The 13,159-nt window shown below is 47.2% G+C and overlaps 1 protein-coding gene across 5 annotated transcripts in view; it reads left to right on the plus strand.

Annotated features, from left to right (window-relative positions):
• Nucleotides 1-13,159, plus strand: part of SRCIN1 (SRC kinase signaling inhibitor 1) — a 275,973-nt gene that overhangs the window by 5,361 nt on the left and 257,453 nt on the right. The window contains exon 1 of one of the 5 annotated variants that reach the window (XM_081837574.1): nt 3,320-3,794. The exons of 1 other annotated variant lie outside the window; for it this stretch is intronic. In XM_081837574.1, the coding sequence (XP_081693700.1) occupies nt 3,773-3,794 (22 nt within the window). In that variant the 5' untranslated portion in view covers nt 3,320-3,772. Of the gene's footprint in view, nt 1-3,319; nt 3,828-13,159 lie in introns of those variants that run through there. 3 more of the 5 variants (XM_081837580.1, XM_081837578.1, XM_081837579.1) reach the window with 3 other exon arrangements.

The following is a 13,159-nucleotide window of genomic DNA, read 5'->3' on the forward strand; positions in this document are numbered from 1 at the left end:
GTTGAATGAACAAGGGCATTCCTACAAGAGCATTTGATCTTGTGCAAGGTGATGGGATATGGAAGAGTCAACAGCGTCTTATGTTGCATGGCTCACACATTTGACTCAAGGCCCCTTGGCTGTCTATGGCACTCTACAAAGATGGTGCTGCAAAATCAAGGGGTCCACTGAGCTCCTGGCAGGCCAGCCTTATTGCCCTTTAGATCAGCCTTGTAACGAAGCCCACAGAAGTTAATAACATGCAAAAATGTTTGCTTGCCTGCTGAGGGGCTAATAGCCTGCGATTCCATGCTGGCCACAGAGGGGGAAGCTCCCTCCTCCTTGGCTGGCAATGAAACTTGAGCTGCTGGCTTCTTAGACTAGTAATAAAATGAAATAAAGGAAAAGAAGGACTCCTACCCAGTGGGTTGGTTAAGGAAGGACAGATTGCTCCACCTACTCTCTTCCATTCCCTTCTGTTGTGGCTAGCATGGAACCGAGTGGAAAGGCAGAGGAGATGGGCAATACTCTGTCTCTTTTCTGCCAGAGTTCATGATCACAGCCTCAGGCTATTAGCCAAGTTGTTAAATCAGCCTTGTATTTCGATTCCATGCCAAGACTGCCTTGCTTCTCCCCAGCTTTTAATTAACAATAGTGCACCTTTTATGTCTCTTTATGGCTGCTGCTTTTAGTCTTGCGCTGCTATTTTATTACTGTTCGTGGTTTCATTGTTTTATGAATTTTGTTCTAAGCTGCCTTGAAAATTAGTTTATAAAGGGAAAGGTGGAGTATAAACATTTGCTATTCAAAATAAATAACAAATACCTGGCTGACATGCTGCATACAAATGGCAGGCCGTAGGTTTAACAGCAGTGGGCTGTACGTTTGCAGGCCTTGTGTAATGTTTTCTGGGTTAAACTGGGAACTGTAGTTTAAAGGTGCTGGGAATTTCAGTTACATGAGGGGCATACTAGAGTTTCCAGGTTTCTTTGGGCGAAGTCATGTCTGTGACGTGTACACAGCCTAAAAAGAGGGCATTTCTTGTAAGGATTGTCAAGACTTCGATAAACCTCTCCTTCTTCATCTATTTTGAGATTGACATGGAATAACAAACAAAATGATTGGTTTCTGACTTGGGTTTAGTTCCCTGCTGATCCATCAGCCCAGTAAATGCCTTCTAACAGTGCAATCTTATGTAAGTCTACCTGGAAGTATGACCAGTTAAGTCCAATGGTGTCTAGCAGGCCATCTTCTTCCTCTCTCAGCCTTCATTCTCCCCCTTCTAAAATTATTAGGAGCGGTGCCCTACCTTTCAGGGTTGCTATGGAGGAATGATGGCATTGCATTTTATGCGCATGAAAATGTCGCATAAACAAACCTCTGCATGGGGTGAACCTGTTCGTTTGTTTTGTAGAACCAGGTTACTAGAGTGAGGTCAGTGGCAAGTTGCAGACACAGAAAGCCTGCTTATATTCACTTTAAGCCCGGGATTAATTATCCCACATAATGTTGCCAAAAGAAAACGAGCTTCCCTCCAGCCGGGAACACAGTATGATAGTGCCTTCTGTTCATTTAACAATCTCCTCCAGTCAGTAGGGTGCAAACAAAGTGCTGTCTTCTGCAGCACTTCAGTATGCTCCCTACCAATTGCCTCACATGATGCAATCCAATAGGCACCCATATTCATAGGCATGAAGCGACCAAGGAATTGCACATAAAAGAGTACTTCTAAAATAAATGCCTTGTTGCAGATAACCTATGTGAACTGTCTGCCTGCTGTTTGTGATGGACTCCCTTGTTTTAGAGAATCTTCAGCTAGATCCTATAATCCTTTGGTTCTCTTCACCCTCCTTAACTCACTACAAATGTCTGTATTTGCAGGTTTCAGGCAAGCTTGAGGACTAGAAGCGTTTCTTAAAATAAAAATTCAGAGATACTCTTGCAAACCGGGTTGGGGGTTGGGGTGGAGAGTGACCAGCTTCCAGGCTAGAAATCTAGATCCAAACTTGCTGCTGCCTTGCTGATAATTACCGTGTTTTTCGGCCCATAGGGCGCACCGGCCCATAGGACGCATCTAGTTTTTTTGGGGGGAAATAAAGAAAAAAAAGTTTATTTCCCCCCCAGGTGCGGGGCTGGGGCGGGGGAAGCCCAAGCTTCCCCCGACCCCAGCCCCCAGAACAGGCAGCTCTCCACAAGCCGTGGGAGAGCTGCGTGAAGCCCGAAGCCTGGGGGTCGCTGAGCTCAGCGTGCCCCCAGGCTTCGGGGTGCAGGCAGCTCTCCACAAGCCGTGGGAGAGCTGCGCGACTTCGTGCAGCTCTCCCACGGCTTGCAGATAGCCTCCTGAAGCCTGGAGAGCGAGAGGGGTCGGTGCGCACTCCAGGCTTCAGCAAAAGCCTGCATTCGCCCCATAGGACGCACACACATTTCCCCTTCATTTTTGGAGGGGGAAAAGTGCGTCCTATAGGGTGAAAAATACGGTATGTGAAAAGAACGCTGAGCTGCCAAACAATGGACTGAGAGTGGCTAAGGCATGATTGACAGCTGCCACGCTATCTGGGGGAAATGATTGCAACAAAGAAACTGCATTGAGCTTATTCTTCCATCTCCTTCTCCTACCCCCACCACCCCTTCCAATTTTCTTTTCTGATGAAATTGTCCCTTCCAGTGAAATCAATACCAATTTCCATCTGGAGATGGGGGCGCTGTGAGTGACGGCTGCAGATCGTAGAGCTTCCGCTGATTTCTCTTCTGTCCTCTCTGTTTCAAATGCATCTTTCAAGTAACATTTTGCACTCTTTACGTCGTTTTGTCTTCTCAACAGCCCTGCAGGGTAGGGCTTGGAACAGGACAATGCCTAGGCTCCTATCTCCAGGCAGCTGTGGATGTGATTTGCACAGTCTGCTCTATTTCCACTGCAGCCAACATCAGGGTTGTCCTGAGGAGTAAGCAAGCAAACATATGCATTTCAAAGCAATCTGAACACAGATTAACTGGAGTCCATTGGCCTTCTGAGTCCCATATCTTTACCCTCTGACCAGTGGCATACATTTGTGGGCAGAGAATAAAGTGGCCGGGGATTGGGAGGCCACTGGACTCGAGTCGTGCCGTAGCCTTTGGCAAGTTGCTGCCCGCCCACCCCCAATACTCCTGTCAAATAGGAATATATATGTGTTTTCACAGCACATACCTGTGAACAACTTTACTACATGTAGGTTCATAGTTGCAGCAGTTCTAGAGTTACCTTGTCTATACGTTACCTGTGGAACCCAGCTTATGCAGAGAGAAGGAGAAAGAGAGAGAGAGAGAGAGAAGGGGGAAGCCACGGATTTGCCTTTGCATTGCGGCCACACAGGTTCGGCTGCCTCCACCGGACTTGGCAGCATATGCCAGTAATTATGCACCGCCCTTGTATTCTTATTACCACCGTGATATCCTCCTGGCGTTTGTGCTAGACACCCATCTCTGAATAAAAGGTAGGGGCCTTTAAGAGGGGGAGAAGGGGAGAGAGAGAGAGTATGTGTCTCCCCCCAGCACATTAATCTATCATGAGCTAATGTGTTTTGCCCATTCTGTTCCTTTGTACTATCGCCAAGGCGTGCGCGCACACACACACACTCACCCGCACACACTCTCACCCGCACTCTCTTGTTGCACTTCTGCCACCGAGCTCTGATGGTTGGCTGGGCCTGAGCGAGTCCGCGAGAGACAGAGAGAGAGAGAAAGAAAGAGAGAGAGAGGCAGAGTGACTGACAGACAAGGCAGACGGAGGCAGAGGAACAAAGCCGAGACAACAATGGGAAATACACCGTCTCAAGGCATGTCAATGTTCATCCATTCTTAAGTAGCAGGTATTTTTTTTTATTGGTGTTTTGTTTTTTTTCTCAACCCTCCCTTTCTCTTTCCCAAACCCCGCCGGTACCTTAACGATGCTCCTGACGCTCTGGTCATGCCCTTATAGCCGGAGGTGTCGGCGTTTTGCTTGGAATTGAAACACAGGGAATGGACGTGGTTGTGGTGTTGTTATCATTTTTTTTGTAAAGGGAAAAAGGGGTGTGTGGCGGGGTGACAGAAGCTCCCCCCTGCCCCTTGTGGTTGGGGAGGCAAGGTAGGATTCTGACTATCAAATCTGCCACTTAAGTGGGTGGTAGGGTGTGTGTGCTGGGGGAGAGATCTTAATATATAAACACTGAGCAGTTGTGCGGCCAGTGCTTTCTTTGGGTCTGTATATTTCCCCACCCCATTGTTGTCAAGGCTGCTGAGCTCCGGGGAGATTAACTAGCTACCGAATCTGCTGCCCTAGAAATATTGCTGAAAATAGAGGGGGGAGGGGGGACAGGCAGCACATATTGATAGGTAGAAGAACCTCTTTGTTACCTCCCCCCCCCCGTCAACTGGCATGAAAAGGTACATAAAGATTTGCCTGCTGATTTCAGTTTGTCAGTGGTTGCACTGCTGTTTTTCCCCCTCCCCACACACAAACCACCCCTTTTTTATTATTATTATTTTCTCCCCTGCTGGAGATTAAGGTTGTTGCTGACTGCTTTGTTAACTCAGGAAGGCAGTAGGGACTGGGGGGAGAGAAAGTAACTGAGAGAAAGAAAGAGTAAAGATGTGAAGAGGAGAGACGATTCATGGGGGTTTTCTTCTTCTTCTTCGTCTTCTTCTCAGTAGCTTGAGTGTGATCGCAGAGTGGGAGACCCTTTGGATTTCAGGTTGCATCGCCAACTTGGGGATTCTTTGCTTCCTTCCCTGAGCATCGGTGAAGGACCAAAATAAAGAAAAGAAAACCACATCAGGGATATGAGAGGGGAGAACAGAAAAGAATGCATTGATTTCTTTCTTTCTCTCTCTCACCTTTGTGATGCAGAACATAGGATGCTTGTGTGGGGACATGCATGATGGATGGTTAAGAAGCACGTTTCCCGGGAGATGTTGTGCACGCAAATGTACGTGTTGGAGGTATCTTAGATATGTGCAATTCTTTTTTTCAAAAATCACCTAGCAAGGTTCTTTCTCTCTCTTCACCCTCTCCCCACTTGGCCAGCTACCGTGTGCCAGCCTCTTTCAAGGGAAGAGCTTGTGATCGAGTTGGGTGTCCACTTGAGGTTCACAAGAGGGTCTGGAAGAGAAGAGTCTTATGGTGGGAGACCGGTCTCTGATGGGAGGAGTAAGGAAATGGAGAGATGGTTGATGTTGGGGTTACAGCTGGCTTAGCCACGGAGGCAACTACATAATGGCCTGGGGTGGCCAGAATTCCAGGGGCATCTTACCTTAGCTATGCACATGTCTTGAAGAGGGAGCCTCTGCCTTGACTTTTGCAAGAAGTGCACAAGAGCAGCTTAACAGCTCCCTCGAGGGGTGAAACCCCCACCCCTCCATTTCACTGGGACACACAGGGCAGGAATCTTCTTATCTTCACCTGCCTCTCTCCTGGCACCGATGCAGTTTTAAAAAGAAGGGAGTGAAATTAAACATGAATACGAGGCAAATAGGATAACGCTCAAGTTTTAGATCATTAAATGTGCTATTGCTATTCCACTTGCCACATGATAAGACATTATCATGAATAACAACAATAATTTAATTCATTAGTTACTTCGTTTGAAGCGTCTCTAGGCAATTTCACAATACAACAAAGCATAAAGACGATTGCATTTACAAAAAACAATTTAAAATAATTTCATATATAAAAGTGATTTCAAATCCAATACAGGTACTGATAAGACAATACAGATAAGACATGCGTAGGTGCATGCATTTTAATTCATTTGCAGCAGCAAAAAGAAACCTTGGGGGAAGTGGGAATTCTAAAAGGCAAGAGAGATTTGCTTAAGGGTTTGGAGAAGCAGCAGCCCTTTGTGTTTCTTTCATACGTTATCCTTGACAGAGCAACAGAAGGATTTCCCCCCCTAGGTATGTGTGATCTGGCCTCGAAGGCAGGAGTTGCCTAGTTCCAAAAAGTTCTCTGTTTTGCCCCTGTCCTCACCTGCCCCTTTACTGCAGGCCTGGCCTTGATCTGCTGGCAGTAGGGGAGATTTGAAAATCAAAATGTATTTGCTGATAATAAAGCTAGCGACAAGGATGAAGAAATCTGAGGTTTGAGGGATTCTCAGTGTTTGGTGGTGGGTAAAGAAAGACATTTCTAAGCAAAAAAAGGCCTTTTACGTTCGTAGAAGTGCTGCGACGTTGTTGAATCAAAAAATAAAATAGATGCCATGCTTAGGTGCACAAGCAACCGCTTGGCTCATATAATACAATAGAGAGGTGTGCAACTTTTCCCTTTGTTTAGAATCAGGCTGCTGAGGAGGACAGAGTGACACAGGGCAAGGAAGGAAGAGTTTCAAAGGGTGTGTGAGTCAGGGAGGAGCTTAAAAGAGTCAGCAGGGCAGAGACTAGGCTCACCAGAGAAAGACACAGCATTTTAAAAATACAGAACCATGGAATGGCAAGAGTTGGAAGGTAACCCCAAGGGTCATCTAGTCCAACCTTCTGCAAGGCAGGAATCTCAAACCTAGCATCCATGGCAGAGGGCCACCTAACCTCTGCTTAAAAACCTCCAAGGGAAGGAAAGTCTACCACCTTCCAAGGGAGCCCATTCCACCATGGAATGCTCCTCTCATCAGAAAGGTCTTCCTGATGTTTTTTAGGAATCTCCTTTCTTGTAATGAAGCCATGGGTCCAGGTCCTATCCTCTGGAGCAGGAGAAAACAATATATGCTCCTTCCTTCACCACTGGAACAAAAAGAAAAAACCACTTCACTCTGCATGTATATAATCCGTGAAACACTTTGCTATGGTGTGTTTTGATGGCCATCATAGAATAATAATAGAATAAGCCACTTTTCAAATCAAGGCACAGGAATTATAGTCTCCCTAGTATTTACAAACCATGATGGCCAGCAGTGGAGCCTTCTGCTCCGGGGCCAAGTTACTTCTTTCAGCCAGAATCTAGGGACTTGGGTTGATGATTACTTGTATATATAAATAGACAGTTCCCAAAATCCCAACTCTTTGTCATGCTTTAGGGAGAGGAAAATGGGAGTACTGAAAGGGATAGGGAAACAGATCTAGGGAAACAAGGCCAGTTCTTGAGTTGGAAGAGTGGTATGATGTGTGTTGCCCATGTCCATCTCAAGAACTCACTTTCGGATGGGGCTAAATGGAGCATGTAGTGCTCTGGATGACTGTAGCCTCAGAAAATCACGCCCCGTTAGGCTGCCCAGCAACACAGCAAGGCACAGCCTTCCTGGTCAAGCACGCTCAGTGTTGGGATGGAAGATTGCCATACCACCTCAAAAAAAGACTGGAGCCACTAGCACTGGAGGGGAAGTGAGGTAAATTAGCAGTAAAAGTTGGTAGTGGGGCCCAGCAAGGAGGGAGGAGCTGAAACATGCCGAGGAGCTCTGATTGCAGGAGTGTGTGGGGTTAAGTGGGGAAGGGTGAAAGAAGCAAGCGGGTGGGTTGGGGGGAAGGCAGGAGGGAAGGCACTCCCTATTCCTTCTCAAACGCCCCATCACAGCTGTTGAATTTCATGCACAGTTACTGGGAAAATAATAATGCTTGGTATTTATGATTCCTTCCATTTCCAATGTTCTCAGACTGCGAGTGCCGTTGCTTATGTAGCCGAAACAGCACCACCCATACACAGGAGGGGGCGGGGGGGGTATTAGCAGACTCAGGAGATTCCCAAAGGCTTGCAAAAGTAAAGAATATATTTAGCGGGGAAAGAAACTTTAGGGGGACTCCCCCCGCAAAACAGCTCAATGATGACTGAGCATGCTCAGTGGGCATGAAAGACTGCGGGTGAGGAGGAGATGGGAAAATGGGAGCAGGGAGTGCATTTGAGTGGCTGGAGCCCTGTGGAGCAGCAATCCATACCACTACATTTTGTTGCAAGTTCCACTTGCACTTGCTTCTCTCTCCCCGCACCCCGCTGGAGAGGTATATCTATATTTCCTATTTCCTTAGCACTCAAAGCTTTATCTCAGTATTGCTTAACAATAATCCCGTGTAGCTGACCCATATTACAGAAGGGGAAGGGACTGGGGCTCAGTGTGAGTGGTTTGCCAAAGACTACATACTGCAGGTGTGGGGAAAGTTTGGCCCTCCCCATGTTGTCGAACAACAACTCCCATCAACCCCGGCAAGCATGGCCAATACTGTAATGGCAACAGCCTGAGGGCTAAAGGTTTCCGACACCTGAACTGTTGAGTTTGGTCTTGAAGTGAGATTTGAACCAGGAGCACTCGGTTCATAGCCACTCTGTGAAACACCAGCTCTGCTGCCATCAATTTCTGGGCTGCTTGTGACGTTTGTTATGGCACCTAGCTGAATGCCGAACTAGATCAGTTTGAGTCTTAAATACATTAACACCCCCCCCAAGTCTGAAGTCTTTATTTTCATGGGAGGTAGGGGCACGTAGGAAGCAGGGGGTGGAAGGCTAGGGAGATGGAGTAGTAGCAGAGGACTGCTGGCCCATGCCTTTGAATTGATGGATTATTTTTGTCCTGTGTGCTGGGGCCTGAGGGCTGGAGATTGACTTGGAGATGGTCAGGGAGGACAGCCTGCAGTTGCTTAGCAACTGCTAGAAAGGGGGGGGGAGCAGTGGAGGTGTTGAAAAGGGTACAGAGAAAAGAGTCGGCATTGCTGACACAGGTCTAAGGAATCAAAACTGGGATGGGCTGCAGAGCCAAGTCCTAATGTGTGGCCCATCCACCAGCAACTAAACTTTGGGGTCCCTTTCTTACTCCAAGACAGAGAGACCCATATTGCAACACTCATTTCTTCTTCCTTTCCACGCTACACTGTTCTGCCTTTGGGGAAGGATCATATCTCTTTGGCAGAAGGTCCCAGATTCAACCCCTGGCATCTCCAGGTAGGGCTGGGAAAGACCCCTAGTCTGTAGATGGGCCAGTGGTCTGACTCAAGTATAAGGTAGCTTCCTATGTATTAAGGACTCGCAGAAGCTGCTCTAGAGCTATTAACAGCTCACTAGTTCATCACCTCTCGAATCTGCTTGGCTTCCATTCAGAGTGCATTAAGATGAATTGGACAGCACGCAGATGTGCCCTGTGTAGCTATTTCTCTTAAAACATCAGCATATTGAACTATTCAGCCCATTAAACTTACTTAAGTCGCAAGGTAAAATAATAAATAACTGGGTAAAATAATAACTGGGTAAAATAATAGCAGTCCTTTCAGGGGTCCTCGACAGTGACCCTGCTACTTAGCCATTCAGATCACCGCTGTTTGTTATCCTCCTGGTTCCCAGATTGGCATTCTTCTAGGATATCCAGTATGTCATAATGACCAGCCTAGCCTTTCATCTGTGGTCATTTAGCCCAAGGCTTGGGCAGATGGTAGAGCTGGATCTTCTGACAGATCTCTGGTTGGTTTGCAGTAGATCAGCAAGGATATCTGACTCCAAATCGCTAAACAGTAGCAGTAACAAAATGACTCCCTTTCCACTCTGAATTATATTGCTGAAATGTAGAAAGCTTGGGCTGAGTGGAAGGACTATGAGTTCTGATACTCAAGACTGGTTCCTAGGCTCTGAATATTTTAATTCTAACTGTATCACTTGGCTCAGGTTGGTGACCCTTGCGGTTCAAGTAAAAGAACAACAACCAAGAAGATCCTGCAGGACTGAAGTCTGTCCACCCTTGCTTCAGTTCATAGGTCTGGCCACTTGGTCACGCAATACTAGACATTTCCAGATGAGCATTCATCCTGTTTTATTTGCAGCAGATAAGACAGTGATGGCTATTTATAATGAGCATTTGCTCTGATTTGTTTTCAGGGAGGCTAGATGACCTTGTGTCAAAGCAGATGTTAACCCACACCTTCCTGTGCAATTTCCCCTCACTGCAAAAAGTCAAATATTGGGGGGTTGGGAAGCAAGTTTTTTTTGCAAGAGCTCCCAACCCACTATAATTGTGCTTGAGTCCTACCAAAAATAGCAGTAGTCTGGAAGTGCCCACTGATACTCCTCCAGGCTCATGGGGATGCTGAGGATGGATTCCCTGCCAACACACATGTCCTAAACTTCAGGGTTCTTCAGCAAATGCCTGCCGTGCCCCCACCCTCATGGCACCCCTGCTTTCCTTTTGCAATTTCTCATGTTTCGAACTGGTCCACTTGGCATCTCATCATGTCCTGGTTCATATTTCTTTTCTGAAGGGGCTCCCCCCCTCCAGTTGTGATACTAAGTATTCACAAAACAGCTTGAACGTCTGCAGCCCCGCTGGAAAAATCCACTTGTTTTGCTTGCCTGTGTCTGTGTGAAAAGCCAAATGTGCGAGATGCAGGGGAACTGATCTTTGTGCTTATTTTCCATCAATGTCCTCTTTATGGCTGCATCATCTTCTTCTTCAATGCTCCAAAGAAGGAGTGTTGCTCAGTGCTCCAGCGGCCACAGGCTTCTCACTAAGAAGTCACCCAGCTCTAGCCAGCTGCCCTGTAGCCAAGCGTAGACTGTGCAGAGCTAACAGCGGTACCAGGCGTCGGACCAAACCTTTGCTGTAGCAAAGAGGCCCGTTGTAACCATGCGAGGAGGAGGGCTGCCAAAAGGGGGTGTAAAAAAGAGAAGTCCTCTAACTAAATAAAAATGAAACAAGCTGGGATTTAATTATAGGAATTGATTCTTCTCTTTGCTGTACATTGATTTGTACTGGGCAGTCATTGCTAGAGACAGCGCAGCTGCCTTCTGCCCTCTGTGGTAAGCTGGCCTCCCAATGTACGCACACAACAGACACACACTCCTCTCATTCTGCCAGCCTGCTGCTGGGAAGGGGAGGGGAGGGTGGCTGCATCTGAATATTCTTGGCATGAGGAGGGAATCAGGCTGCCTATGTCATGTGGGTGTGGAGGGAAAGAATTTGTTTCCTTTAGGGAACGAAGCAGCATAGTGGCTATTTTTACATCCTGAGCTATGACACTTCTCCAGATTCCACCACCATCTGAGGTACCAGGGACTGGGTCCTTCAGTGCCAGGGCCTGTCCTGCCCCAGGGGGATACCCAACACAATGTATATGTGATGATGGCCCAAGGAAAGGGGAGATGAGAAGCTCCAAGGTTCCAGGCACACAGGAAGGCAGAGAAAAGTTGGATCAGCACCTTGGAGAGGGACCTAGGTGTGTGTCCCGTGAGCGCAGTTCACAGTCCTGCACTATGGCACAGCATACAAGTTGCCCTGGAGCAGCTAGGAGATCTTCATAGCCTGGGCTAGGTATTGCTTGACGGTGGGCCTCACCCTCTGAATGCTGCACATGGCTAGTTAAAAGGGCTACTGCCTTCCTCTACAGCTGTTGGCTTCTCTTAAGCCAGGGGTTTGCCAACATGTGACCCTCCAGATGTTTTTGGACTGTTGCGTCCAGCAGCCCCAGCCAGCATGACCAATGATTAGGGAAGAAAAGAGATAGAATCATAGAATCATAGAATTGTAGAGTGGCATGGGACCCTGAGGATTATCCAGTCCAAGCCCCTACAATGCCAGAAAATGTAGCTGTCCCATATGGAGATCGAACATGCAACCTTGGCATTATCAGCATCTATCCAACTGAGTTATTGTAGTCGCAGTATCTGGAGCAGGGGTATCTCGTCCCGTGTTGCCATTTGTGGCAAAACAGGAAGTGCGTCCCTGCCTGCTGTGCTGCCTCCAGTACTGCTGCTGCGCCATCTGCCTTTGCCACCGGTGCCGGTGCCAATTTCCTGTGATATTTCACAAGATCTTGCCAGAAATTGGCATTAATGCTGGTGCATCTTATCCACCAGCGGTGGAGCCTACAGGGCAGGTGGGACATTTGTAGGGATGTCACCTCAGAGGTTTCTGCCGCCTGAGGTGGCAGCTTTACTCCGCTTCATGGGTGGGCCGGTCTTGATCTAGATGGCCGCAGGTCAGCCACCTATGTTTTAGGCCCTGGAGTTTCAAACTGTGAGGGTATCTTCTTGGGGTTCTCTGAAGAGTCTGTGGCCCAATCATCAGAGCCTGGCGGCAGAGGTGTCCCATCAGACTTTAGGGTAGGAGATATGGGCTGCCAGGCATTGAACCTGTGGCCTTCTGAATACAAAACTAAAGCTTTTTCACTGCGCTATGCCTCTTCCCCCGCAATATAACACCAGCCATATATTTCATCCCCTGGATTTAGGTCTTCGGCTAAAATCCCACCACAAACTCAGCAGGTAGTCTCAGGAAAGCTACCTTCCTCAGCTTCAGCCCATCATCTCTGATACAGGGATAATGATACTGACCAAGCTTAATAGTTGTGATGAATTCTACAATTGTGTCTGGGAAGCGCTTTGGACGCTTAATATTCAGCATTGTTCCTCAGGCCTCCAGAAGACAGAGAGGGGCTTTGTTCTATTTCTTGCCATTAAGATGCTTTGTAATATATCAATAAGTCATAGAAACAAACAAACAAGATGCTATTTCACAGAATAGAAGAGAGTAGGAGGCAGAGCATGACCAAAAATAACCCAAAAAGGTGTTGAAACAATGAAAGACGGACATATTTATTATCTCAGTAAGGATACAGGCTGGGACTGGGTAGGTAGGGTTTGTTTTAGATTAGGGATTCTTCTAATCTAACACCTTACTTTCTCTTCTGTTCAGAAACTGGAATTGGGCCACCCATACCTAACACTTGTCAACTCTGCTCTCTTTGTGCTTTGCTCTGCTTACCTGGGCAAGGCTGATTCATTTGCTTAGTCTTCCAACCTCTGTATTGTAACTGCTATTCTCCAATGAACTCAGACTCGTTATTTCTGGCGTGGGGTGGAAAGTTGCAAGCCAAGATTCTCTGCAAGTGCAGAAAAAAAGCACAGAATATGTATTCAATTGAGATAATTCAGCATCCTGGGAATCTCCCTTTTCATTCCTTGACTGAATTGTCAGCAGGTGGGGGAGGGGACCCTGTGGGCACCCAGGAAGACATCTGCGGGTGCCACGGGCACCACATTGGAGACCCCATTCTGTATTTCTTCACTCACTTCAAATATGGTAAGCTGATGAGGCCCCTCCTGCTCATTCTTCTGACTGAGGCCCTTAGCTTCTGTCCCAAATTCTTTTCCTGATGGTACCATCCTGCCATTTCCAGTAGGAAATCTTTTGTTTTCTCATTGAAGTAAACAGAACTAAAAAAAGTGCTTAATGCTGGATAGAGATATGAAGGCTCTAGGATG

The sequence above is a fragment of the Podarcis erhardii genome (assembly GCF_964252035.2).
Source record: "Podarcis erhardii genome assembly, chromosome: 13".
Taxonomy (NCBI): domain Eukaryota; kingdom Metazoa; phylum Chordata; class Lepidosauria; order Squamata; family Lacertidae; genus Podarcis; species Podarcis erhardii.